The sequence below is a fragment of the Lagopus muta genome, chromosome 1, assembly GCF_023343835.1.
Source record: "Lagopus muta isolate bLagMut1 chromosome 1, bLagMut1 primary, whole genome shotgun sequence".
NCBI lineage: Eukaryota > Metazoa > Chordata > Aves > Galliformes > Phasianidae > Lagopus > Lagopus muta.
Genome location: NC_064433.1, coordinates 166,824,389 through 166,850,293, shown reverse-complemented (window position 1 = coordinate 166,850,293; position 25,905 = coordinate 166,824,389). Strand labels below are relative to the sequence as shown.

Here is a 25,905-nt window from a genome sequence, read left to right as displayed (position 1 = left end):
AGGGGTGCCTGACAGTCCAGGTGGGTACGGTGCCAGCCAGAGGAACAGAAAGGCTGGAGAATTGGGCTAAAGAGGAATATCATTAAACACAACAAAGGAAGCACAAAGCCCTGCCCAGCACACGCTGAGGGTTACCCAACATGAAAGCAGCTCTGCACAGAAGGATCTGGGGTGTCCTGGTGGACACCAAATTGACCATAAGACCACCAGCCAGTTTAGGGAGGTGATTATTCCCCTCTGCTCAGCACCAGTTGGCACATCTAAAGTGCTGAGTCCGGTTCTGGGCTCCCCAGTACACGAAGACATTAAAATCCTAGAGTACATCCAACAAAAGCCCATAAGGATGGATTCAAACACCCGACACGTGAGAGAAACAGGAGAGCTGGGACTCTTCCTTGGAGTCCACCAGCTTGGATAATGCTCAGGGGTTCTCATCCACCTGTATAAATGCCTGATCATAAAATCATAGAATGGCCTGGGTTGAAAAGGACCACGATGAGCATCCAAGTTTCAACCCTCCTGACACGGGCAGGGTTGCAGACCACTAGATCCACTCTACATATCTGCACAGGATTGAGTAGAGTTGTGAGCTGGCTGCTTTAGTAATCTGTGCTTTATGTTGGTAATGCACAAGGCAGGAATTCAACATGCTTCTACAACGAACACTCCTGGCTCTCAGCTGAGTCAGCCTGATTCACAGCACACTCAAGACTATGTACATAATTTAAGAAATACAACAGGGATTTTGGATAAAAAGAAGTGTTAATTTTAACACTGATCTTAACCTCAGTCTCCTCCTTTCCTCCTTTAAAAAGCAGTAATAGCAAAAGAAAATACAAGGCTTTTAGACAAACAGGTTTATAAGATTTATTTTCCATTGCACATACATGGATTATATACAAGTTAGTAACATAAGTTACTTCTTAATTTTCTAAAAGATTGTTACAGCAAACACTCGCCATTTTAAAACATCAAGTCAGAAATCAAATCTAAAAAGGTAAATATGACAATATTTTAAAAACGAAACAAATTGCACTTAGTTAGGGAGTCAAATACAGATTTGTCTATATGCTGTAACAAACTATATAGCAGGTAATATTACAGTTAGAAGTAGCTCTTGCAGTCCATTTGTACATTAACAATTCTTTTCAATTTTACTTAAAAACTGGTGGATAATTCAAAGATTTCCTCTTCCTCTGAGTACTCGAGATTCATCACATGAAATGCACTAGCAACTAAGTCTTTATACAATTGCTATTCAAATATAAGAAGTACACCACACCTGGAAATAAGGAAAAAACTAAAACGTATTGATTTTACATGTATCATGAGATGAAAAGTATGGAAGGTGTTCAGCAGTAAAGCCCTGTCCACTACTTACATAAAAGAAGATTTAAAAAAAAAAATAATAATAATCACTGCACACAATACAAAGGGTGGGGTCATACTGTAGTTTAAGTCTCCTGTAACAGTAACCTTCCTCCTTACTGTTCACAGATGAGTGTTTCCATAGCAAATCTGTTCTCAAAATGTCGAATCTTTCTGCAATTGACAGCTTCACGCTTCTGAATGCCTGTTTGTATGAGCAGAGAACAAAGCAGGGTAAACAGAACGGGGTGATGCATATTAGAGCCACAACAGCTTTACAGCCACTCTCATTACGTGTCACTGCAAATCAGAACTCTCTCCTCAACATCCCTCTATGAAGGAATAAATACACAGACACAACAACTCATCCTCAGAGAAAACAAAACAAAAAAATAAAGAACTCAATACGCAGCCAATGATCCCTGAAGAGGTTTGTGAACCAAACAACACCAATTTTTAGCTAAAAGGAAGCTACCAGAACCCCTCTGGTGGTTACCTGTAACCCAGATCAGTTCCCAGTTTCCCTCACCAAGTTTGTGTAAGCTCTTGTGGGGATGGGGGACAGCAAGGCAGCGAGCTGCTAGAGACAGAAAAGTGCTAACAGAACTGGAAAGAGACCCAGTGATCACTGCCAACCTGTGCCACCATTTATTACCACAGGATCAACATGCTGAATTTTTGCTGCTAAGACCTTTCCATTTTTAAACATTATTCTACATTGCTGGTGTTTTTTTTTTTATATATACACAATATATTTCTTCTCCTGTATTTCTTTTTCCTTCATTCTAACGATATGACTAAAGCAATTTAATTGCTTCAATGGCCACTTACACATCACATACCATATTAAAAAAAAAAAGTCTGAGTGAAAACCAAGTGATAATTTAAGGCAATATTTAACAGCTTGTCAAAGCTCTTCCAAATCTTTCCTGTTTCCCTCAGAAGTTTTCCATGAATGAGTACCAAGAACTACAATTCTCCTGTGGAGACAACTCTTAGTCACATTTCACTGATATCAACAGATGATGTGGACTAATCTGCAAATGATGAAAACGTGCCCTTCTGCACCTGCACTACAACACTATGGGTTCTCTTCTATTAAAAAGTTTTTTGCTTTTGGGAGTGGGTGAAGAAACAAGATTAAAGTAAAGCATCAATAAAACTTAAACCACAGGAAACACACCCATGCCTACACACACACACACACACACACACACACACACACACACACACGAGTTCCTCGCTCAGTGGGGCTTTGAGCACTTCTGCACAATAAAACAACTTATTTCCATACCTACACGTAAAATCTCAGCCACACTTGAAGCCCACAGCTGCAATAAGCAACTCTTGTTTTAACAAAGTCATTCCTTTCAATACAATCAAGCCCACTTACTGAACTCGAGCAGCACTGCACTGCCAACACAAAGGGTCACACGAGGAACATTTACCTTTCATGGCTTCCTTGCGCTGCAGTTTGTAGGTTTCCTTGCCACGGCAGAGGCGGTAAATAAAGAATCCCAACTGATCCACATTTTCAATGCGATCAGTAACAATCATCTGTTCATGAATCAAGTAGGACTGAGGCAAGTATGTTCCAGCCTACAGAATAAAAACGGAACAGCTCAGACGATGAAGGGATGGCTTTTGACAAAGTACACAAGGAACACTTTGCACTGTGACTCTTTAACATGGCAGTGTGTTATTTTCTTTTCTTTTTTTTAAATAAAATATATAATACTTATACAATTTTATCATAAACGTGCAAGCATGACTGCACTATGCAAGTACATAATGCTTAACTGCAAAACCTCCATTGATACATACATCCACACTCTCCTATTATGGTTAGAGCAGTCTTCAGCACAGAGACATTTTCTTCCAGGAGAATCCATCACTGTGGATCAAATCCCACAGCTGTCATACAAAGGTTTCACTGAATAAACAGATGTCAGAGGGAGATTTCCCCAACCAAGAGCTGCTGAAGCACGTTCTACCTCAGCATATTCTTGCTTAAGAAACATGCCAGGTGCAGCACACTCCTGCTGCAGCCTACGAGGCTTGAACAATTTCACAATGAGGATTGTGACTTGGAGGCTAAACACAACAAGAGTTTGTCTGGCCTTGCCAGTTACTATGAGAGCTCCCTTAGCTGTTAACAGAAGTATTAGGAAGTCTGTGACATACACCATATGATCTATGGCAATACACTGAAAAAGGAAGAGCCACCAAACATCCAAAGGCTTCCAAGACTTTTTCAGCCCCTTCAGTGTCACTTTGCCACAGTGAAATGACAGACAAGTCAGGCTTCATTACATATGGCTGAAGATGCACATACCTGTGTGTCAATTGATCTCCTAATATTGCTACTGGTAAATAATCATCAACTTGTACTGAAATGTTACTTAAGAGATCCTTAAGCTTCTTATTTGTGACAATACAGAAGCACTGCTTGCTTTCCAAAAACAGAATGACTGGTTTTATTACAAAAACAAACCCATCTTCTGCAGCAAAAGATCACTGCACTTTCTATTGTCAATAAACAACTTGGAATTTCCATTACAGAAGATGACTGTTTTCCCAGCCCAAGCAACAAACACTGAAAAGAAGATGCTTAAATGCTGCTCTCCAATAGAAAAAGAAAGGCATGTATAAAATTCACTTGAAATTATGAAATCATGTACTGTGAGCAAAGAAGCCACAATAAATTTTCTTCTTTAAGCAAGAGCTTGGAAGACCTCAACTCCCAAATAGTCTGACTCATTATTCAGTGAAAAACTTGGTACATAGTAAATTGGTGCATCTTAATCCCTGGTCTCCAGAGAGCTTCAGAGGAGCATCACAGCAGCTCAGACCATCAGCAGGGTGGGCAGCCATACTGGGGGTTCTCTTGTGTTTGTGCCACCTAAACCACAGGATATCCCCAGATCTACTCAGCCCTTCCTTGGGTTTATAGGAGGAGGAGCTCACTGGTAGCACAGCATTTCCTCTGCTCAGCCACTCTAGGAGCAATTCCCTAAAGCTGGGATCCAGCACAGCCACAAATGTAATCATTTTAGAGATGCCTTCTGCATGACGTACGGTTAGAAGTGGCCACTTGGCTCAACTATAGTCAACAAACAAGCATACTTGGGTTTCAGTTTTGCTCCCAAAGGAAAGGAGGCCTATCACTATTTGCATATTAAAGCAAACCGTATCAATATATAGAAATGTTATTCTTCAAGCTACAATTATGGCTTTTTTAAAGCATACCAGCCCAGAGCATCTCTATCTTCCTAAAATGCCCTCTGCACGTATTCAGAATTCATTTTAATAAAGCAACTATTTTAATTTTACATTTTTTCCTATGTTTGATCAGCGTGACTGCAGCACAACAAAGAGAATTCTGCTCACTTTATGCGTCTGCAAGACAGCTTCCCACATTTCAGCTGCAAAACATTTAGCCTGATTTTCTGAGACATCAAGTGCCCACAGCTTTCTGTTAATACAATGAGAATTAAGCAGATGTCTCATAAAATTAGGGCACTCACTTTGGGGACAACGATCAGAACCGTTTGCTTCTGCACAGATTTTCAATTAAATACACGATTCCTGGTTATCCTCTTACTTGTAAACGAAGCACATTTGATTTAGAACCAACCCAAACTAAGAAAGCAACAGATGAAAAAAGCCAAATTAACAACCCAACAAAAAGGAAACTAAACAGGATACATAAAGTATAAAAGCAAAAAAAACAACAATGAGGTCACTGAGTTTTACAGACACCACTTCATTCTCCTAATTCATATTAGATTAGTAAGAACAGAAGAGCCTGTGAGATTATCTACTTTGGCCTCCTCAATTTCACAGGCTGTTACGTTCCAGCCAGTTACTATTGCAGCGTTTCCCCATGGGGGCACCGAGCCAGCCAGCACTGTTCAATTATCAAACCCTGCTGGGAAGCTATTAGGAGTTCCCATGACATTGCACTGAAATCTCCTGTTCCCTTATTCGGAGACTGTGGTGTCTCAGCCCTTCTGGGATCGTCGTTTTTAAGGATGCAGAAATCTTGTTCTGAAGGCCTGGTGCCTCTTTCTTCTTCCTAAGACACAGACCCAGGGATCTGGCTGTACTAAAAAGCTTTCTATTCCAACAGGCTTTGCTTGTTATATCATGCAAATAAATTGCCCAGAGGTGGTGGATGCCCCATCCCTGCAGACACCCCCAAGGTCAGGATGGGGCTGAGCATCTGGTTGAGCTGTAGGTGTCCCTGTTCACTGCAGGGGATTTGGACCAGGTGGCTTTTAAAGATCCCTTCCAACTCAAAGAAGTATGAAATCCTGATTATTCCTACAATGATCTCCCTGGAAATACAAATATCCACTGTAAGGCTGCTAGAAGCCTCAGCAACTCATTTCCAGTGCTGTTCCATCAGATGGAGGCACCTCATGCCATGAAGCACACACAGTGGCTCCAACACAACATCTAAGGCACATCACACTCCAAAACCATGTGAAAGTAGGGGCTGACCCCGCAGAGCTCTGCTCTGAACAGTGCCCATGTTAAGTGGCTTCCCAGCACATCTACTCTAAGTGTCTCGGCTAACCAGTCTCAATCCAGCACTCACAAGCTTTATGGAAAATCTAGTCATAAAGAGTTTTATTAAAAAAAAAAAACAACAACAAAACAACTGAAGACTCTTCTCTCAAGGGGTCCAGGTACACCACATCCACCCAATTCTGCCAACTAAATCTATAGCATCATAGAACAAAATCAGATTTCTTTGTCTTCCTCAGAATTAATAATTCCTCTGTGATAGCAGTTAATTAACCTCAAAGGTTAGAGCCTTTTTTCTCTCTTTGCAAAGATCTCTGGTGATGAGTTAACTTCCACAAAAGGTGAATGTTTCAGAACTGTCAGGCAAAGAAAATTCTCCTTTTCCAGTCTGAAGAACAAATCATTTCAGATTTAACCATACCTTGATGTTGATGAGCAACTCCAAGAAATTTTTGGGTGGCATAACAACTGAAGTGTTCAGAGGGATTACGTAGCACTTATCCAGGCTCAGGTCAAGATAGGCAGTCAGTCTCTGGTGAGGAAATATTTATTTTTATCAACATCACCACAGCATCAGAAAAATCACGTAACAATGATGTTAAGCTGCTACTGCCTCGTGTTTTTCTTCAAGATATTGTTTTGTTCTATCTCAAGTCTGTTCAACAAAGCCCAGTCTGAAGATAGGTCAATGCAGAGACAGAAGGTTCATGAGCATCTGGATCTGTTACAGGGATTTGTGCAGGGCAGCAGGCAATAAGCAGTTCAAATGCACAATAATGGAACTGCAAAGGTCTATCTAAACCATTAGCAGATGAACTACAGCATTCAGTTGCCCCTACTGCCTGCTTTTTGAAAAACCAGAGCCTTGCTCACTTGCATTTTTATTTTGTTCAAGAGGAAAAGAACAAAATAGAGGAGGAAAAAAAAAATACAGTGTTCTAGATAACGCAACAACTAAAAATCCCTTTGCTCAAAACACCGCTGAGTTGAAGCATTACTGATTGTTCATACCTGAATTATCATCTTTATAGTACCTGAGCTGTTATATTTGTCATTGCTTTATTAAGAACGAAAAAAAAAAACCAGCAAAAAAAACCCAGATAAACTCCTAGGAATTATCCTGAAGAATCCCAGGGCTCTGCTCACCACGCTGCTCTGCTGCATCTGTTTTTGCTAAAGAAGACATTATCTCAAGCTGCTGAAAGCTCCAAGGCTGCAGACGTATGTAAAGCACTGAGTGCACCACGAGCCCAGCAGTCAAAATAGCACCAGGACAGCAATCCTCAGTGCACATAATCTCATTACACGGGACTGTGTGCTGTGCCCATGGCAAATGCTCCTTGCACTGACCTTTAGAGCAAAGCACCAAGGATGCATGCATAGTTAACTCTAAAACCTTAAATTCAAAAGTAAGTTTCTAACATTACATTGTTCCCATTCACTTCTCACAAGCCATTTTTGGTCTTTCCTGCTTCAAGACTTTGCTCTAACTCTTAACAGAAGCTCACTAAATATATTCAGGAATATTTTTAAATGACATAGCTTAAGCAAGCTATGTTTTTCTCCAAATCTGGTTATGAATATTTGATAGATAGCACTCTTCTTGCATGGAAAAACTTAAAACTTTGAAGTGCATGTAAAAAATAGGACACTTCCCTATTCTTTTTCAGCCCTGCTTGAAAAGTAGCAGTTCAGTGAAGTCTTCAAACGTTCACAGAAACTTTGCTTCCTGAAAGCCAGCAACAGAACATTTCATAGCTATCACCACTCCATCAAGCTGCTACAGAAAAGGGCTTCTAATTGTTTTACAGCTCTGTCATTACTACTGAGAGCTGCAGGCCTGTCAGCGCTGCTACCAAAAATTTATTGCCAGGACTCCCCTTCAAGTTGTCTCTTACAAAAATAAAGGGAGAAACAACTCAAAGCACTTTGCTACCCTGGTTCAGTGCCTTTAAGAAACAGGGTGGCCCACAGCGACCAAGGAAAATGGAGTTGCTAGGCTCCTCATATCTGGAAAATGAGCTCTTCCACAGTCACCTGGTTGCTCCCTTCTCTTTGTCCCACAGCTTTACAGTTCTTAAGCTGTGCTGGCAGAGCACTCTATGGGCAATGGAACATAACCCTACTGACTTCACATGCAATGAGCCCTTCCAAGCTGAAGCCAGAGGCAGGAAAGCCCTTTCCACGCTTCCCTCATGACCACAGCACTTGGTTACATTCTGCTGTGATGGAGTTCACACGGTGAGAAGTATGTTCTTATTTTCTCACTCTGAGGAAAGGAAATAGCTCAAAGATCTTCCCCTTTCTAAAAACAGCAATGGTGGTTTACATGCTACCTCATGATGACTGTATAACGCCATACTTTGTATGCTTGGTTAATAACTGCTTCCAGCTTGCTGCCGATCAAAATGTTTCTACTGCCTCCACCACCCTCTGCTTTCCCCCCACCAAAATAACTCAGGAGTGCATTTATCAGGACGACTGAAGGGGAACATTTTGCAAGTTTTAAATGCCTTCTGCTTCCTCAGAAATATTCCTTACCCGATGGAAGTCGTGGACGATATCAGCAGGATCGCTATCAGCAAACTCAGGGACTGGCACACTGATAAACTCAACATCTTCCTCCTCCAGGATCTGGATGTTTTGCTCAATCGTGTGGTAGCGAGCGCTCTGAGCCTCTGCCCCAGACTCAGGTAAACTTAAGCCATCCTCAATGTATTTTATTCCACAGAAATATACACCGCCCTGCTAAAAATAGTGAACGAAAACATCAATAACCTCGTTAGAAGTTTAAGGCTAATATTCTCAAAGCACTATGGAGAAGAAAAACTTGTCAGACTAGATGAAATGTTTTTCCTTTGATTTGATTCACACGCACAGACCAAAGCAGGAGACAGCTGCTATCCACAACAGGACTATGGGTAAAGTCTCTGTTCTGCTGAACCCAGCGGGAGCCCTTCTCTCAAGTTCAAGGAAAACAGGATCCCAAAAGCAACTTCTTTAAGTGTCATCTTCTGCTTTGTTCCATTATCTGTGGCATTATTTTTAGAAAGAATATGAAATTCTTAAGCTTGTATGCATGCAAGTTATTATTATTAAATTATGATTTAACTGCAGTCAAATGCTACAACATAAGACATTGAAACCGGTCATCCAGGTCAGCTTTAGAAAGCAAATCTCACTCTGCACATGGCCCTGCTTTGAGCAGAGAGTTGAACCAGGTAACTTCCATAGATTCCTTCCAAGCTAAATGCTTAGGTTGAAAAGGACCACAATGATCATCGAGTTTTAACGCCCTTGCTGTGTGCAGGGTCACCAACCATCAGACCAGGCTGCCCAGAGCCACATCCAGCCTGGCCTTAGAATGCCTCCAGGGATGGGGCATCCACAACCTTCTATACAGCTATAAAGCTGTTTAGTTTTACCATGTTTGAGGAGTTTCCAAAGTCAGTTTCTAAAACACATTATTTTCTCCTGCGTAGTTTTTAAAGAAAAGGTAACCAAAAGAAGTGGAAAGAAGCAGTTCACACCCTTCCTTCACAGCATACAAGCAGAGCGTGAAATAAGTTCCTGAGTCAGAGGAAGTCATACACCAAATTCAGCATATGCTGCATGAAGGGAGCATATAAACAGGAGGGGGTATGGCTGTTTATGAGGGGGGATTGTAATAGCACAAGGGGGAATGGTTTTAAGCTGAGACAGGGGGGATTTAGATTAGATGTTAGGAGGAAGTTTTTTCTCACAGAGGGCGATGATGCACTGGAACAGGTTGCCCAAGGAGGTTGTGGATGTGGAAGAAGAGAATTTCTACCTTGAAACTGCATGCACTAAGCAGAGGGCTGGAAGGATTCAAATTTTGCTGATGCTTCACCCTTCCTGACCTTGTGAATCTTGCAACCCAGCATTGCTTTTGCAGGAGGGGGGAGCATGCTCAGCCTGCTCGGGCGGCAACCCAGGGACAATTTCCCAGAAGAAGGCAATATTTCACTCGCATATCCCACGCTGCAGGTAAATGCTGCACTTCCCTGGCAGCACTGCCTTCATGGGGCTCCTCCTGCAATGGTGCCAGTTGTGAAAATACATTTTGTCAGAGGCCTAACCTTGTCGGTGTGGATTGGATCTGACAGAGCGTGTTTAGTCACGCTGACTGTGCTTCTCCCAGGTCCCCAGCAGGGCCCATTTCCATATCCCTATGGAGGCCAGGAAGGAGGAGAGTCACCACACAGCTCCAGCAAGCGGTCCATTTCCTGTGCAGCAGCAGTTCCACATTTGTCTTGGGAATGTGGGGTCAAACAAGGGGGATTTCAAGAAGTTAAGCCACCTGCAGTATTCAGCAACGGCTGCACATGAGAAATACTGGGTGAAAATCTGGGACACCACTGGGATTCTTATATTCAAGTCCTATATTTAGATATAATTCTTTCTCTGCAAGTAACGTTTTGAGAAGTGCTGCTCCTTTCATTTGCCAACCTTGTTCCTCTGCTGACAGAACAGACCTTTAGAAAACCTGAAATTTTAGGAAGATAAAAAGGGGACCAGAAAGGTTATTTGGTTTAGTCAGGCGCTCCTCTTCTAAACACGAGACACAAGGCAAGAAAACACACAATCCTCCCATAACAAGATGTACTTGACTTACCTGGAATGCGAAGTATTTGTACAGATAGGCACCACCCAGGATCACTCCTGCCAGCATGAAGGCCAGCCCGAAGCACATACACCAGCACCAGGCCCTCCTCTGCCCTGCAGGCACCACCACATCCTCCGGCTCCTGCAATGCATCAAACAGAGACCTTCAACACAGTGTTCCCAAGACACCCAGCACAGCAGATAGCTCGGGCCCAGCAAGCCCAAACACTGCATCCATCAGAAAGGACATCAGCACTTTATCAGAAATGTTTGAAAATGTTCTTTGTGTTTGTTGTAAGCAGACCTATTTCAGTTGAGGTCTAAGATAACTCGTACTAACCGTTGCTTCTTGGACTAAATCAGCAGAGATAAGGAAAAAAACATCTCCTAAAGTACTTCATAATGCACAGTGAGCCGTTTTAGGGACTGCAGACAGAAGTATCTGTTGCCAGACAATCTCAATGTTAACAACAGCACAGTGAGGAAGATGGTTCAGAAGGGTCAGATTTTTTTTAGCTTGGTATATGCAATTTGAGTGAACCTCAAGAACCAACAAAAGATCAAACGCAGTAAGAAGAGCAAAACACATCCTTTCTCGTGTTGTTCCATCAGGAAGAGACTATACCACCTCTAGGCTGGAAAAACAAGAATGATGGTTTAAGAGTCCTACTTCGGGAAGCTCTGTGCTGAAGAGAGCTCTGGCCATGCACTGCTGTCTGCTGTGCGTGTTACACTGAAGGAATGACAGGATGTTTCCTCTCTGGGGCACTAGTTTGCATAACCATGCAGTTCCCAAAGGCATCCTAAGCAATAAACTGCTGCTTGCAAAATCTTTCCTCTATCAGCCACATCACAATGCTTTTCCTCCCCCAAATGCTTGCATAACTCTCATCAAAAACAAAACAAAAATAAATAAAAAAAAAAAACCACCACCTTGATACCTCCATACATTTTTTGAGTTACCCTCGTCTCAGCCTCGATAATCCTGAGAAAATACTAGAATTCCAGTAAATACAAAGCAATTCACCACCTCTCTGCAGACAGGAAATACAGGATGGCGTGATCACAGCACGATGAGCAGGGTGAAGTCAAAAAAAATTCAAAAAATCCAAACAAGGAGAGAAAGAAGACGAGGGAAGCACTTGAAAAAGGTGTCGATGGCTACGATAGACAGCGAATGTTCTGGCCGTGGCTCGTTGCAGAATTTTCTAATTAGGACCATTTCCCAAGGGAAGCTGTTGGTGCAGCCCCAGGCTGCTCTGTTCCACTTAGGAAGGAGCTCCTCTCATCTGGCCGCAGCCACCAGGCAAGAGTGACACCAAAGAAGAGGCACTCCCTATAAAAGCTGGGGAGAAGCCAGCACTCCCCAACATGACTCACCCCAACCATCTCCAGTGGGACAAGCAGTTTTCTGGAGGTACTTATTTCTTGTCACTGATTACAGAGGGAGATTCCTGGTTAACGAGCGAGGTTCCTAAGTCACATACAGCTAAAATTAGAGGATGTGAAACCCACTTTTACAGTACACTACAATTATCTTTCAAATAGAAGTGGCAACGCAGCTTCTTTGCCAGGCAACAGTTGCCAAAACCTGATTCGGAAACATTTAGAGTCAGACTCTGAAGATATTCCACAGATTATGCTTTATGTTACCTTGTCGAGTCCCACAGTAAATCAGATTGTGAAATCTCCATCTCATTCTTTGGAGGTTTTCATGACTCAACAAGACAGAGACGTGGCTGACCTTGCTTTGACAACCACCCTGTTTTAAGGGCTGGACCAGAAGACCTCTCCAGAGGTCTTCCAAGCAACATCTCTGTGATTCATTACAAGGCAGAGGGAGAGTGGCTGGAGAATGGTTGCCACATCTGAAAGAGTAAACAGAGCAAAAAGACAGCTAACAACTTCACAAAGTCTTCATGTTTCTAATTAGTTTGGGAATTCAGTACAAAACATCACAGGATTACCAGCTGCGTGGTTTTGAACCTGGCTGCTTGCAAAGACTGAGAATAGAATGCAGTATCCTTGGTAAGCTAATTAACTTTCAGGTCAGGCTAAGATTCACCACGGATTCCTCTATATATCAACTCAATCATGAATCTAAACCAGATAAAAAAGGATTTTTATGTTGGCCCGAATTATTAGGTAACTATTTCCCTGGATATTTCAATGCAAGAAGGACACCTGATTGAAACATTTTAAAATAGCTGTCATTTTAACGTGAAAAAACACACAGCGAACTGGCTCTGGGATATAATGCCACAATATTCCCTAGTGAAGAACATAAAGAGTATCTTTATTCTTTCCCTGAGGTTTTACTTCATTTTTTTTTCCTCCGTCCAAGCAGAATTGCCCACTTGTGGAATAATTGCCTCTTCTGTTCTTCTATAGTTTTGTAAGCTCTGAAAGATTTACAAAATACACATCTGGGAAATGGTGCAGAAGGGAGATTACTGCACAAACACTTACTTGGAAATGTGGATTAATGTCAAATTAAGTTTGTTTGGGCCCTAAAAATGATCAGAAAAAGGAAAGTAACTTTTACCAGACTAAGAGGAACGTGAAGGATAGGTTTATCAGAATTCCACTCTATATCATTTTTCTTTTGCATACAAGATGACAGATGCAACCAATAGTTTAATAGAACTCGATTCTCTACCGGCAGCTGAATTCTATCACTGTTATTATTTGATGCACCTCTAATGGTAGGGCATTACCATCGTTTGCATTTGTAGTTGCCTACTGTGTTGCTTTGTCCACAGCCAGCCAAAACCAACAGGCCACATGTACAGAGTCACAGCACAGTTCAACCTCTTGCTCAGGACAGAGGAAGGATTGCACCTTAGAACTTGATATTAAAACTTTATAAATAGCCCACCGAGGCTAAATCATACTCGTATTAGTAGCCATCCTGTGGCAAAACTTTTGTACTGTTGCTGTGGCACCTTAGTTTTGGCTGATGTGCCCCAAGATGAGAATAACTCATCCCTCACCACATAACTGACCACTTGTACTGGGAGAAATGAATGCATGACAGATGCCTACCCACCTTCCAGGCAGCTCATCTTGGGAAGGAAAGAACACAACCCAGAACTGGATCCGCACCAGCAGGGACAGCACTGATGCAGTGCCTCTTCCCTGCATGTAGGGCTGCTCTGTGCCCAGCACTGCCAGCTTCTGAAGCCACAGCACAATGCAGGAGTGCGGCCTCACTGGATGATTTTTCTCTGGGTCAGCTTTTCATCAAAAGAAAGCATCACGAATATGAAGCAAAGACTGACTTCTAATGATACACCTCTACACTTTGGTGAACAGCAATTAATTACTGCCGTTCTGGCCCTCTTCTTCCCATTCTCCTGCATCATCCGTGCCCTGTGAATTTCCAGATCCACACTGGATCCTCAACCTGAGGGTGATGCCACAGAACTAAAGTTCTCTGAAGGAAGAATTGAATACAAGCCCCAAAACAGCTTGTTTCCCTTGATGAACTGATTGGTTTCACAGGAAAACATTTGATTAGTCTATTTCCAATGACAAGATATGAAAGAGAAGCATCTCTCTGCCTCCAGAACACAAAACCTACAGCGTTAAAACAAAGCAGCTCAGAACTCCCCAGTCTGAACAGCTTCAAGCTCCGCAGGAACAATTTTCTTGTAGATACCAGACAGAACTGAATAGTTCTGATTTTCCTGAGATGTCAAGATGTTGGCAGAAGTCCCTTAGCTCTGCCTTCTTCCCACAATGCAGTTATCTGATGCTGCAGCTTTCAGCAAGGACTCCTCCATCAAGTGACCGCAGCAGCCAGTGCACAGCTGCAGCCGTCTTGTTACTGGGTCTGTAAAACACTGCTGAGCAGCAAATGACACCACAAACTACTTAGAGAAGAGCCTCTCAATTCAAGAGAGAGCTTCACGTATTTACAGTCAGCATCAACAGTCCTAGAGCAGACTGAAGGGAAAGAAAACAAATAATAACCCCTGTCTGCAAATATTAGCAACTACTCAAGGCTACTGGCCACATATCTTCTTGCTTTTTTTCAGTTCCATTTTCATTTTGTTATTTTTCTTTTTTTTTTTTTTAATCCTCCTTTAAATAAAATACTGAATTTCAGAGGGACCAAATTAATGTCTAGGGTAGCATCACAGAACTCTGCTTAGAAACTCCAATACTGAGCTGCAAATGCGTATAATTAGACTTGGTAATTATTTAGATTTCCCCCTTGTGGCTTTCCATACATAACTGACTATAATTGCTTTAAAATTATGAAAGTAAAGCAGTCTAGAAACTGACTAGGCCGAAATAAAATGGGTGAGAAGATTATTGGGCATTGCTCCTTTGCATAAATTAAGGACAGCAATCATACGATTAAAAATTTTCATATGAACCCATTAACTAAGAATCCTCCTAAACCAGACCTGATGGATGCACTTGGATATGCTGGGGGGAGCCTGGAATGTGGCGTGACCATTGCACACTTAATGTACAAGGTAATGGCTGATACTCAGAAACAGTGCCAAAAAGAGAAATAAACAGCTCTGGGAGAAAAGCCTTTCAAAATCACCACAGTCTCTGACACAGAGAAAGCAGATGCTGAGTATTACTGTGTATTATAAATATTACTAGAAGTGTCTGTAGCTTAATACACAGTCCATAATTATACATCTGAGAATAACATCTAACCCATATTTTATATAAATACGTACACATACATACATGGATACACACACACACATATACTTGTGTGGGTAGAACTGTCTGGAAGCTGTTCTGAGCTGTTTTCTGAGTGCCAGCTTGCTCACACAGATGGACAGAACACAGTGGGACAGACTCAGCAAATATTGACCAAGTGTGGTTTTAATAGTGGAACGGGGAGAAAGGAAACCAATGATAACTCCCTACAAGAGCGTCAGTGAGGAAAGCTAAAAATCCTTGCAATAAAATACCAGCCCAGCGGCTACAGAGAGTGGATTTTCTTGATCAAGTGTGCCTGCTCTGACTTGCAGATCTGACATCTGTAGAAAAGCCTCCCAAAAGACAGTCAATATAAAATGACCTTAATTTAGAAAGAACTCTGCATTCCTCCCGTGGTATTCCTGCCTGAAGACTGCTCAAAGCCTGGTATTCTATTTATTGCTTGCTGCAGATGGGAAATTAAGGAAGGCTTTTGCAAGGCTCCTCACTCAGCTGGCAGATGCTGCAGAACTGGAAGGCTGTCAATACTCTCAAGGAGCAACTTTACACTTCCTAATAAAATTAAATTGAAATTTTAAGTACAATGATCTTTTAACTTGCTAGCTGGGAAAACAGACGCTGTACACAATTGATGCTCCTGCTTGTCACAAGGGGTGATGTATTCTTTTGACTCACTGCCTGCTCCTCTGGCAAGGTGGACAGGGACTTGACCCTCTGGCCAAAGGCTCAGTGACTAAGGAACTGCTTAAAACACGCATCTTAATTCTGCTATCACTTGCCACCCTCACAGAGCTGGAATAGCCAAGCAGACTAATCAAGTAGAATTATTATCTACTAGGCTGCTTAGCAATATTAACCTCTGCCTGTATTTCCAGTATCTTCTATAAGAAAAAAACAAAAAACATTCTACCAATGTTGTGCATTAACAAACGCAGCAGTGTCGAGAAGATATATTCCAAGCTCAAAAGTCAAAGGTTCTTTTTATATGAGCCAAACACCACCTTTCACCAAGTAACAGGGGTGTTTGCCCATAAATTGAGCCATCTCAAATGAATCATTTCACGGTTCAAACATCACATCCATGATGGCATAAAACATTATGGATATGGTTTAATAGCTTGTGGTGGTAATGGTGATGGGAGGACGGTTGGACAAGATGATCTTGTAGGTCCTTTCCAACCTTGTGGTTCTATTATTCTATTAATACAAGCAGCCAGCTCAAGACCATCTAAGAAAGGGAAGGAATGCTGAGATCAGTTCTAGCGGACAGGAAATACACTGCATGTACCTGCAAAGACACAGGCAAAGGGAGAGCAAAAACAAGAGAGAGAACAGGGAAGCAGGAAATAAAATTAGAGAGAAAGATGGTGGAGCAGACAGAGTTCGATGTCTGCAAGAAGTCAGGGAGAGAATTATAACTGCAAAGTGAATGCAAAGTGCATGGATCAGCTGTTCACCAGAGCTAAGTGATCGAGAGACAATACAAAAATGCACCTTAGAAGAGTATACCTGCATCTCTTAACTGACATGAGTAATTCTGATTTACCTAAACACTGCCTTCAACCCCACAGATTACAGAACTTAATAGCAGCCAGCAATTAAAGAGGATGGGAAAAGACTTTCAGAAGAAGTCTCTCACTAGTCTGCTTCTTTAATTAAACTCAGCAATAGTGTTAAGTGTGGTTATTTTTACTGTTAGCTTTGGTCCTACGTGGTCTAGAAAGTGAGGAGGAAAAACTGCTTGAGTAGCCAAGGGAAGAACTTTCTCCAAGTGATTCTCCTGCACTACTTTTGGCTATGTTCTTATCCCACAGTCTACAGCAATCGTACACACATTTCACATCTATTTCCCCAAATTGGTCCTTTTGTCTCTTTTCCGTTCCAAGATCCTCCAATTCTCCTCTCTCAACACCAAAAACAGCAGTTTCAAGTCTTCCTATAATTTCTTTCGCGACACTGTATTTTACACCCTCCGAAGGTAGCGTTTGTGGTCTCTACCACACACAGAGTACTAACACACCTACCTTCCCTTCCCTCCCTTCATCACTGCTCTACAAGATGCACCACTCAATGTCAGCGTCCTTACCTGCTTGACCAGATGGGCTGGGCTGTGTGACACCCTGCCACACTAAGCTGTACTGCCAACGCCTCTTGTTCTTTACTCAGGGCCAAGGACTGTCCCTCTTTTCACTTTCTATTCAGCAATTAGCACAGCTGGATACCAATACCACCCTGTCTTCTCTCTGAACACCAGGAGCTCTTCTGTGCTGTGCAGTGATGGAGCACTGGCACAGGCTGCCCAGAGGCTGTGGGTCTCCTTCTTGGACATCCCCCAGAGCCACCTGGCACATTGAATTCAAAACACTGAATTCTTGTGCCAGTGACAGCCAGAGGTCTGCAACTGCCACTGTAGTGAATACAGTACTTTTTTTTTTACTAACTAGTGCAGAGGTGTAAGAAGCCAGTCTTTTATGTATAGGTAAACTCATAAATGAGCAAATAACTTCTTATAAAACGATGAGAATTTGTTCTGCATTCCCTATTCATTCTTCACAAGCATTCTAAGAAAAGAGAAGCGTTTTGGTTTAAGCTTGCACGGCAGGCCAAACATGCAGAAGAAAGCTTCTGCAGACATCTGGCAAGAAGCGCCCAAGGGCTGTTTATTCTGCTGAAACCCCAAACCCAAGAGGTTATACGGCACACTCTTCAGAATGCCTTTTGCTTTCAGAAATCACTACCTCCTTTAAGGACACAGCATGCAACACGTTACATTTCTATGAACTGTCCAATTTGGAAAAATGGTTTGTTTTCACACATTGCCAAAATTAACTTGTCTCCCCACTCACATTCTCTGACTTAAAACTGACCCGCGTTCTACCACATTTATTAAAAGTACACTAAAATAAAACTTCAAAATGCAGTATTCCTCTCCCTTATCCTGAATTAGCATCCGTGCTCAAAAACAGGAACTCAGAAGGCTCCTATTCCATTTAAAATAGATCAATACTAAATTATCTTTTTGACCTTGGATGTTCCAGTTCCTGTCTCTTCCTTATCCTGCTCACTTCTTATCGCTGAATATTTCTCCACATTTTCCTCTGACTGCCTGAATCTCAGGCATCAGTATGACAGAACGCTGTGTGGATTTAACCTAGATTTCTCTCAAGACTACTCTCCCAAATGGTGATGGCTCTTTCACCCAAGAGATCTCATTAGCATGCACATACGCACCACTGAGCTTCAGAATTTAATAACTCTATTCCCAGTTCAGCCACAGATGGCATGTCATCTTGAGCAAGTTACGAACATTACATCTCAGTTTCTCTCTGAATTGCAATTCACCACAACAGAATCACTCAGGTTAGAAGAGACCACACGAGGTCTCCACGCCGAAGCGGGTGGACACCAAACTCTGACGGGGTCGCTCAGGACTCTCATCCCATCAGGTTCTGACAGCCTGCAAGGCCTGACTCCACAGCTTCTGTGGGGAACCGGCTCAGTGCCCAGTTCTCAAGCGAAGGATGTATTTGTGCCCTCCCAGTTTAGTGCACAGCCACTGCTCTGCACCTCACTGCCCAGCTCTCATCTCCTCAGCCACCTCCACAAAGGCCTTGCATAGCAGCCACTGCTCACACGGCAAGCAAACCAGACCCTGGCCATCACAACAGCCCCAGTGGGGATTTGACAATGTATTTTTAACGTTTGGATGAGAAAGCTCTCAGCCTCCAGTACTGTCAGCGCCTCATGCCCTGCCCTGCACCAGCCTGGTGGGAGCCCTTGGCGTCCCCAGCCAGCATGTTGCAGCCCGCCACGATGGAGGGGCCAGGCCTCGGCTTTTGCTCTTCCCAGACCTCACCAAGTCTTGTGCTGCTCAGCCTGCTGAGGTTCCTCTGTACAGCAGCTCTGTCCTCAAACATATCTGGCTAATATACACATTCTGGAATTAAGATATGCAATATTTGTACAGCAAGCTGAGCTCCTGGGGCAGAAAGCATTCTACTGGTACACACAGAATAGGAGAATCACTGAGGTTGGAAAAGAGCACTAAGTCCAACCATCAGCCCACCTCCACCCACCGTGCCCAATGACCCTCAGTGCCACATCCACGCTGTTCTACAACACCTCCAAGGATGACAACTCCACCACCTCCCTAAGCAGAAAACACTTCCTTATGGCATTCCACGGTATCAACACAAAAGAGCTTACCTTGAACGCCTTAAATTTAATTGTGCTCTTTCTAGAAGAAACTATTCTAACAATCTAACAGAGCTCGCTTCAATTAAACTATTTGAAGGTGGAAGCAGAGAGAGAAACTCCAGCACTCAGTGCCCCACTGGTTCACACCTTACAGAGACACACTGGCAGGAATCAAAATGCCACACCAGACAGAAAGGACTCGCTGCAACCATAAGCCTTCCACGCAAAACCCCACTGCTATGTGTGGCAGGCTCAGGAAGGCACACTCCATCCCACTTCACCAAGGGACTGCACTTCCACAAGCACAGCCACACAGGTTTTCTATGTAGGCTGTATCTTCCACATCAAATAAGTTTGCCTTTATAAGTTTGCCTTTATGATTCAGCAGCCCTGTGATTAAATCTGTGCACAGGCCTCACAGGGAGAGATCCACCCCGCAGATCACTGCCACCCCAGCTGTGATCCCCCAACGTCTGTTCTCTCCACAGCCATTCCACCGTCTCATTCCGCCCTCAGAACAGCAGAAAGCCTCCACCAAAAGCAAGATTTTGAATCTCTGGGGGAAAGGAATCACAAACTACCTGAGAATTTATATGCAGGGAACTCTACTCCTCAAATACGTGAGCTTTATTTTCATGTATATATAAATATTACAGACATTACATATATAATTCATAAAAAATATATTTGTATACATGCTCAAAGATGCTATTTGGAAAGCATCACCTTGTTTTTTGTTTGGTTTTTTTTCAAGACTTCCATAACAACTGTTAAGCAAGTACTACTTTGCCTGGCTTTCCATCATAAGTGTTTAGGGCTGCTATGGCACACAGGAGGCTTGCTTGTGGATGCAGCATGGAGCTGAAATGTCTCCGTATTTGCTGTGGCCAAAGCCTAGGCCACGTGATGTCTGCTGCAAAACCACTGCTGATTTTATTGAGAGCTCAATCTTATTAATTCCCTCATTCCTTTGGTTTACCACATCTGTAAAATTAGGACAGATATCTGAGTTTTATAAATTAGCATGCTTTTCATCCGTAGATTCAAAGTAATTTCCACTGAGGATAAAAAGCAGTACATAAATAGTAAGAAAATGAATGTTGTATTATTCATATAGACTGGGAGACTAAAAGCAGATAATGCTAACCTTCGTCAATCACTGTGTAAGTGGGAGGAAAGACCAAAAAAAACAAAGGAATCTATGCAACAGTAAACACAACACACCACTACTTATCCCAGTGGTAATTCTTATGCTTGAAATAAGTCATAATGTTATTGAAAAAAAAGTCATAATGTTACTGGAAGCATGGAATAAAGGACATTTTAAATGATTAAGACTTGAAAAATGCAAGACTTGCCTTCAAAGAGATTCCCTGAGAGTCAGAGAGAATTATTTTCTTGTATATAAGTTATTCCGAGTCTGTAGCTATTGGCTACTGAACTGAAAAATGTGTAATTCCAACAAATATTCAATGCAGAAAAGTTAACTCAACACATGATTGGATCTAAGTATGCTCACCACTCTTAGAAAAGCCTTGCCACCCAAATGGCCATTAGCATACATCAAAATTCAATAAATCACTTGTAGGGAAAAAAAAGAAAACGCTAGGCAAAGAAAATCAATTTATTTGAATCTATAAAAAACAAATGTTAAATTACATTGCGACTGTAGATAACTCACCAAAATACTTAACATGGGAACTATACACACACATTATACTTTTAAAGTAAACTTCCATTGGAATGGACACTCATACGCTGGAATGGGCATTCATACGTTGGAATGGACACTCATAAAGGAAGGAGTCGAAGCCTACAGGACATCCCCATGGAAAAGATCTGACAATCTATATAGCAAAAGCAATATAGAACCATGTAAAGTACTTTCATCATCTCCATTTCACCAGCCTTGTGTTGAATATTAGAAGCTGTAACCATAGGCATGGACTCAACTCCATATTGCTAAGTGATACAAACAACTGACTGAGGAGTTACCACAAAGGTCTGGCAGAAGACATCCCATTTCCAATATTAAATAGTATTCTTTTGTGAAACACCTTTATTTCCAAACCAAGTTTGGTTTTCAGGTTGGGAAGCGATGAGAAACAAAAGGACACAGGAGACACCATCAGCTAAAAGACGTGTTTTCTTCAGAAGAGCCCCTCACAAACAGCCCCAGCCACAACTCTGATTTACGTAAATTCAGTTTCCTTGAATTTAAGCTTGCAGGTGACTGCAAAACCAAATCAGTGCCAGAATTTTGGGTGGCACCGTGCCTGGCACTAAAAGGTTCACTGCTGAGGTTTGCTGGCTTCTCCTTAATACCCCACCAAAGGCAGGCAGGAAAAGGGGAGGGAAAGAATTCAGTTTGCTAGAACTTTTTTTTTTACTTCTCATTCTCTTTTAAGTAATCATGTCTTAATCCACAACGCTCTGACAGATTGCAGAAAATGGTTCATTTTACGACCCAGTTGCACTAGAGAAGATACAGGAAAACAAAGACTGCTCTTTCTTTATAGGCCTACATAAAATTTAGTTGGAGAAAGACTGCCAAGGTTGTAGGAAAGCTTCTCCAACAACAAAGAAAAGACCAACATACACACAACCAAACAACCACCTACAGACACGCTGCAGACTGGGAAAACTTGTTTACTATTTGTAAGTGTGTATACTAATATATAGCATGTATGTTATACTCTATATGTGTTTTTATACATTAACACAGTGTAGCCAACTATGAAGCTAACACCCTTATTTTGGAATTGTTTAAAGCCACTTATGCGCTTTGTGGGCTTTTCTATCTGGAATAATGGTGCTCATTAGTGGCTCAGGTAATTCCCAGGTGGGCCCTCTTATTCAGCATTAAAAGTGCCCATTTCAGTGTGCCTTAGTAAACATTAAGCTACACCGAAAAATAAAAGATTGCTTCTCAGAAGAAATAAAGGCTGCTGCTTTTGAAATGCTTTTGGGCATGCTGCAAGATGCCTGAAGATTTCAGCTATGCTCTGAACCATCTCCAAAGATCTACTGTAAAGAAAAACACAAAAATGCCATGCATGGTGTTCTAAGCTGAGCCCAAGAACAACAGCATAGAAGGTGGAACTAAACGACCTCAGTCTTTTCCAACTTTAACGATTCTATCACTGCCTCAAGGAGAGTAGGAACCAGTGCCTCCAGTAGATACGGAGCCACTTCCACAACAGCAATGAGCAATTTATGTGGAGGAAACACTTCTGATTTTTTAAACTCCTTTTAAATAGCATATTGCAATGCAAAAGGTCACTGCCTTCTGCTAAAGCTTTCTTTGGAGCTGCTGTTCCCAGGATACAACATCTACTCTACTCACACCCTCCTCTCCGGACTTCCCTGGTCATATTTCCTATCAGTGCCTGCATCAGAAATTACTGGGCAAGTTTTGGACAGGTCAGATCATCTCTATTCCACATCCATCAATATATATTGGCTGCAAACATCCATTAACACCTCCTAGGAAGATTCAGAGCAATCTTGAAATGGCAGAGCTGCAGTCTTCATGACACTGCACTGGGAAAAGCAGCAAAACAAGACTACCGAGGACTAGCCCAAAAGATAATGCCATGAATCCTCACCTTCCAGGCATGTGAAAATATTTGGCTCTGTTCACGAGTATCAGCTGGTTTACTGAGACATTTTGCTCAAATCTCTGCAAGTTCTCAACAGCAAAATTCTGAGCGCGCAGTTCTGCAGATCCGCCTCGATTTTTAATTTCCTTCCATTTACTTCAGAGCAAAATGCCTCCCTAGGACCTTCCTTGTAACATTTTATGAAGATTCTGTTAAACCTGGGCATTTTTCACATTCGCTCTCGTGACCCAGACATATTTATCATCCTACAGAAACCAAAGAGAGGAAAACTAATTTCTAAAAGGTGGCTTTTTAGAGACGTGACCTTTTTCCAATCTACCAGCATTGGCTCTTCTATATCCATTCCCACAGTGCCTTCCAACCTCACTTGAAGCTAAGCATCTTCCAGCAATGAAGTAAGTGATACGAATAATGCATTCGTCAGATGTGGTTTACTTTTCCCTTTCTGAGGAAGAACTGCAGAGGCAGTAGGAGCGCCTTGCAGAGGGGAGAAAAGATTGTTTCTAGTCTATTTATTAAATACAGCAAAGTTCAAAGCAAGCATCTCACATTCATTTCAGTGTTGTTAAACCTGCAAGGGTTGCACTGCCTTTTCTATTAAAACTACAGTACAGTGCTCGACTCTGCTTTTATTCTTCCTTTAAAACACACAAACAAACAAGTAAGCTTATTTGAGAGAATTTTGCATATTGTGTAGGTCTGCAGTTCCGCTAAGAAAAGATGGAAATATGTCAAGGAGAACGTCAAAGGCTTGATGTCCCTTAAGAGCATTCATTTGCTTTTGGAATTCTCATCTGCAGAGAGCATCCGTTCCTAGCATGCTATTTTAGGACTGTTTTTAAGCCTTGCACAGGCATGTTCATCCCCTGATAACAGCGCAAGCCTCCAAAGAACTTACAAGCAGCTACTGGGAAAATCAGACCACCTTTTGACCTGGTTAGTAAGCGCTTGCAGTTCTCATTTCTGGGCAAGGAAAGCAGTAATGAGAACCGAGCAGAATTAAGGCAAGACCCTTTGCCTTTCTTCAGCTGAAACAATCTACAGCTCCGCATTAAGGAAATCGTAGTCAAATAGCAAGCTTCCGTCAGGATCTGGACAGGGTCAGGAGCATTGGCTCCCCAGCGTACCATCAGCCAGCTGTGTTTTGTCTGTGCAGCGGTTGGAACAACAACCCGAATTGGTAGGCTATCTATCTGGAAACAAAATCATCCGGGGCAGATCTGAATTTCAAGTTCATAGGAAAAAAACCCTTCAATTTTTAGAAACTTGTCATCTTTGTCTCACACGCCACCCAGCATCAGACTGACTGCCAAATCCAAGGTCTGGACAGAGCTCCACAGCTCAAGCTGGGAAAATCCATTACCTCCTCCAGGAGGGCTTTCCTGCTCACCGCAATGAAGCGCACAGATCGCCTTAATTAGGGATTCCTCTTAATTGCAGGGAATCTCAGTAAGCACGCTGTCTCTTGTTGTGACACACCGCTGCTTACCATCCTAAGGACTTGACTTTTTGGTCTGACGTCTCTAAATGCAGGATAAAAGTTTAATTAACCATCTGCTGCACCCAGGAAGATCACAGAATCATAGAACAGCCTGGGTTCGTGCAGGGTGGCCATCCACTAGACCTAGCTGACCAAGATGCTCCTATAGGGCATGTTGCGATCCCCTTTGGCTTTGAAATGACACGGAATTCTGCAGGCAAAAAGCTTGGCCCCAGGAGAACCGTGGCACTGAGGGACATGGTTATCAGGCATAGTGGCTATCCACAAAAGCATTCTGCATCCCATGCAAACAGCGAGGCTCACAGCTGGCCGTGCATCAAGTTTTCATTCCCTTTCCAAAGACCTCAGAGCAAATTACACTACACCTAATTAAAAACCGGCTTTGCTTAGGGGAGCAACGAAAAGCTCAACCCTCGAACATGGATATTCCGTGCACTTCTGCACTTGCAAAGCTGGAGCAGCGGGCGCAGCGCGGCTCTTTGTTGCGGACCGGCCACGGGCTTCGGGGGCAACCGTCGGTGCGGGTTCACCCCTCCGCCCGCGGGGACGAGGCGGCGCTCGGAGGCGGAGCGCCCACCGCCCGGCGGGCAGCAGGCAGCGCTGGGGCCGCTCCTCCCCGCGATGCGGCACGGAGCGCAGCCCCTCGCAGGTCGGGACGGCACAAAGGGAGAACGAGAAGGCGTTAAAAGGCAGCCCGGAGGCGGCCCGAGCGCTGTTGGGTTTTCAAAGAATAATTAAAAAAAAAGAAAGAAAAGAAAGAAAAGAAAAAAAAAATAACAAAACAAAACACACCACCGCTGCCACCCCAAAGCGCGGAGGAGCGGAGCTTTAAAGCTCGCTCTGCTGTCAGCCATTTTAAAAGCGTGAACGCAGGGGGAGCGCGGAGCAGCGCACCGCCGTGCGGCTCTCCCTCCCGCCCCGTCCGCGCGTTATGGCTGCGAGGGGGTTTTAAAAAGAAAAGAAATAAATAAAAACCAAACCACCAAAAAACAACCAGTGAGACGGCTCCGGCGCGCGGCCGCGTCCCGGAGGCACCTCGCCCGAGCGGGGAGCCGGGCACGGCGCTGCCCCGGGGCTGCCGGCCCCCCCCAGCCGCTCCGTGCCCGCCGCCCTCACCTTGGCGTCCGGCGGCAGAATCAGCACCTGGCTGTTCTCCTCCTCCTTCTTGGCCGCCTCCTTCTGCGCCAACGCGGAGTTGAACGACACCTTCACCATGGCGGCTGCGGCACTGGGAGGCAGGCAGGAGGAAAAGGAGCGCGGCGCCGAGTGCTGCCTGCTGCCCCGACACCCCCGACCCGCGACTGCCGCCCCGGCCCTCCGTCAGGCGGCGGCGCAGGACGAGGAGCGGAGAGGCGGGGCGCGGGA

The 25,905-nt window shown here is 43.2% G+C and overlaps 1 protein-coding gene across 2 annotated transcripts; it reads right to left on the bottom strand.

The window, feature by feature from the left end:
• Positions 1–853: 853 nt before the first annotated feature.
• ITM2B (integral membrane protein 2B) lies at positions 854–25,882 on the bottom strand. 2 transcript variants are annotated; one of them, XM_048957725.1, is made up of 6 exons: positions 25,657–25,882; positions 10,538–10,669; positions 8,443–8,649; positions 6,323–6,433; positions 2,817–2,967; positions 854–1,573 (listed from the first exon to the last, which is right to left on the bottom strand). In XM_048957725.1, exons 1-6 carry the CDS (start codon positions 25,753–25,755, stop codon positions 1,485–1,487), a joined length of 789 nt encoding a protein of 262 aa, XP_048813682.1. In that variant the 5' UTR covers positions 25,756–25,882; the 3' UTR covers positions 854–1,484. The 2 variants fall into 2 exon arrangements, with proteins under 2 accessions (XP_048813682.1, XP_048813692.1); XM_048957735.1 differs by having other exon boundaries at positions 8,443–8,646.
• Positions 25,883–25,905: the final 23 nt, after the last annotated feature.

Excerpts from the sequence above, each read along its gene's own strand:
- ITM2B (XM_048957725.1), bottom strand. The coding sequence starts at position 25,755 with ATGGTGAAGGTGTCGTTCAACTCCGCGTTGGCGCAGAAGGAGGCGGCC. Across the intron at positions 8,650-10,537 it reads ACAAATACTTCGCATTCCAG|CAGGGCGGTGTATATTTCTG; the intron begins GTAAGTCAAGTA and ends CACTATTTTTAG. Across the intron at positions 6,434-8,442 it reads TCGTCCACGACTTCCATCGG|AGACTGACTGCCTATCTTGA; the intron begins GTAAGGAATATT and ends TTTCCTCACCAG.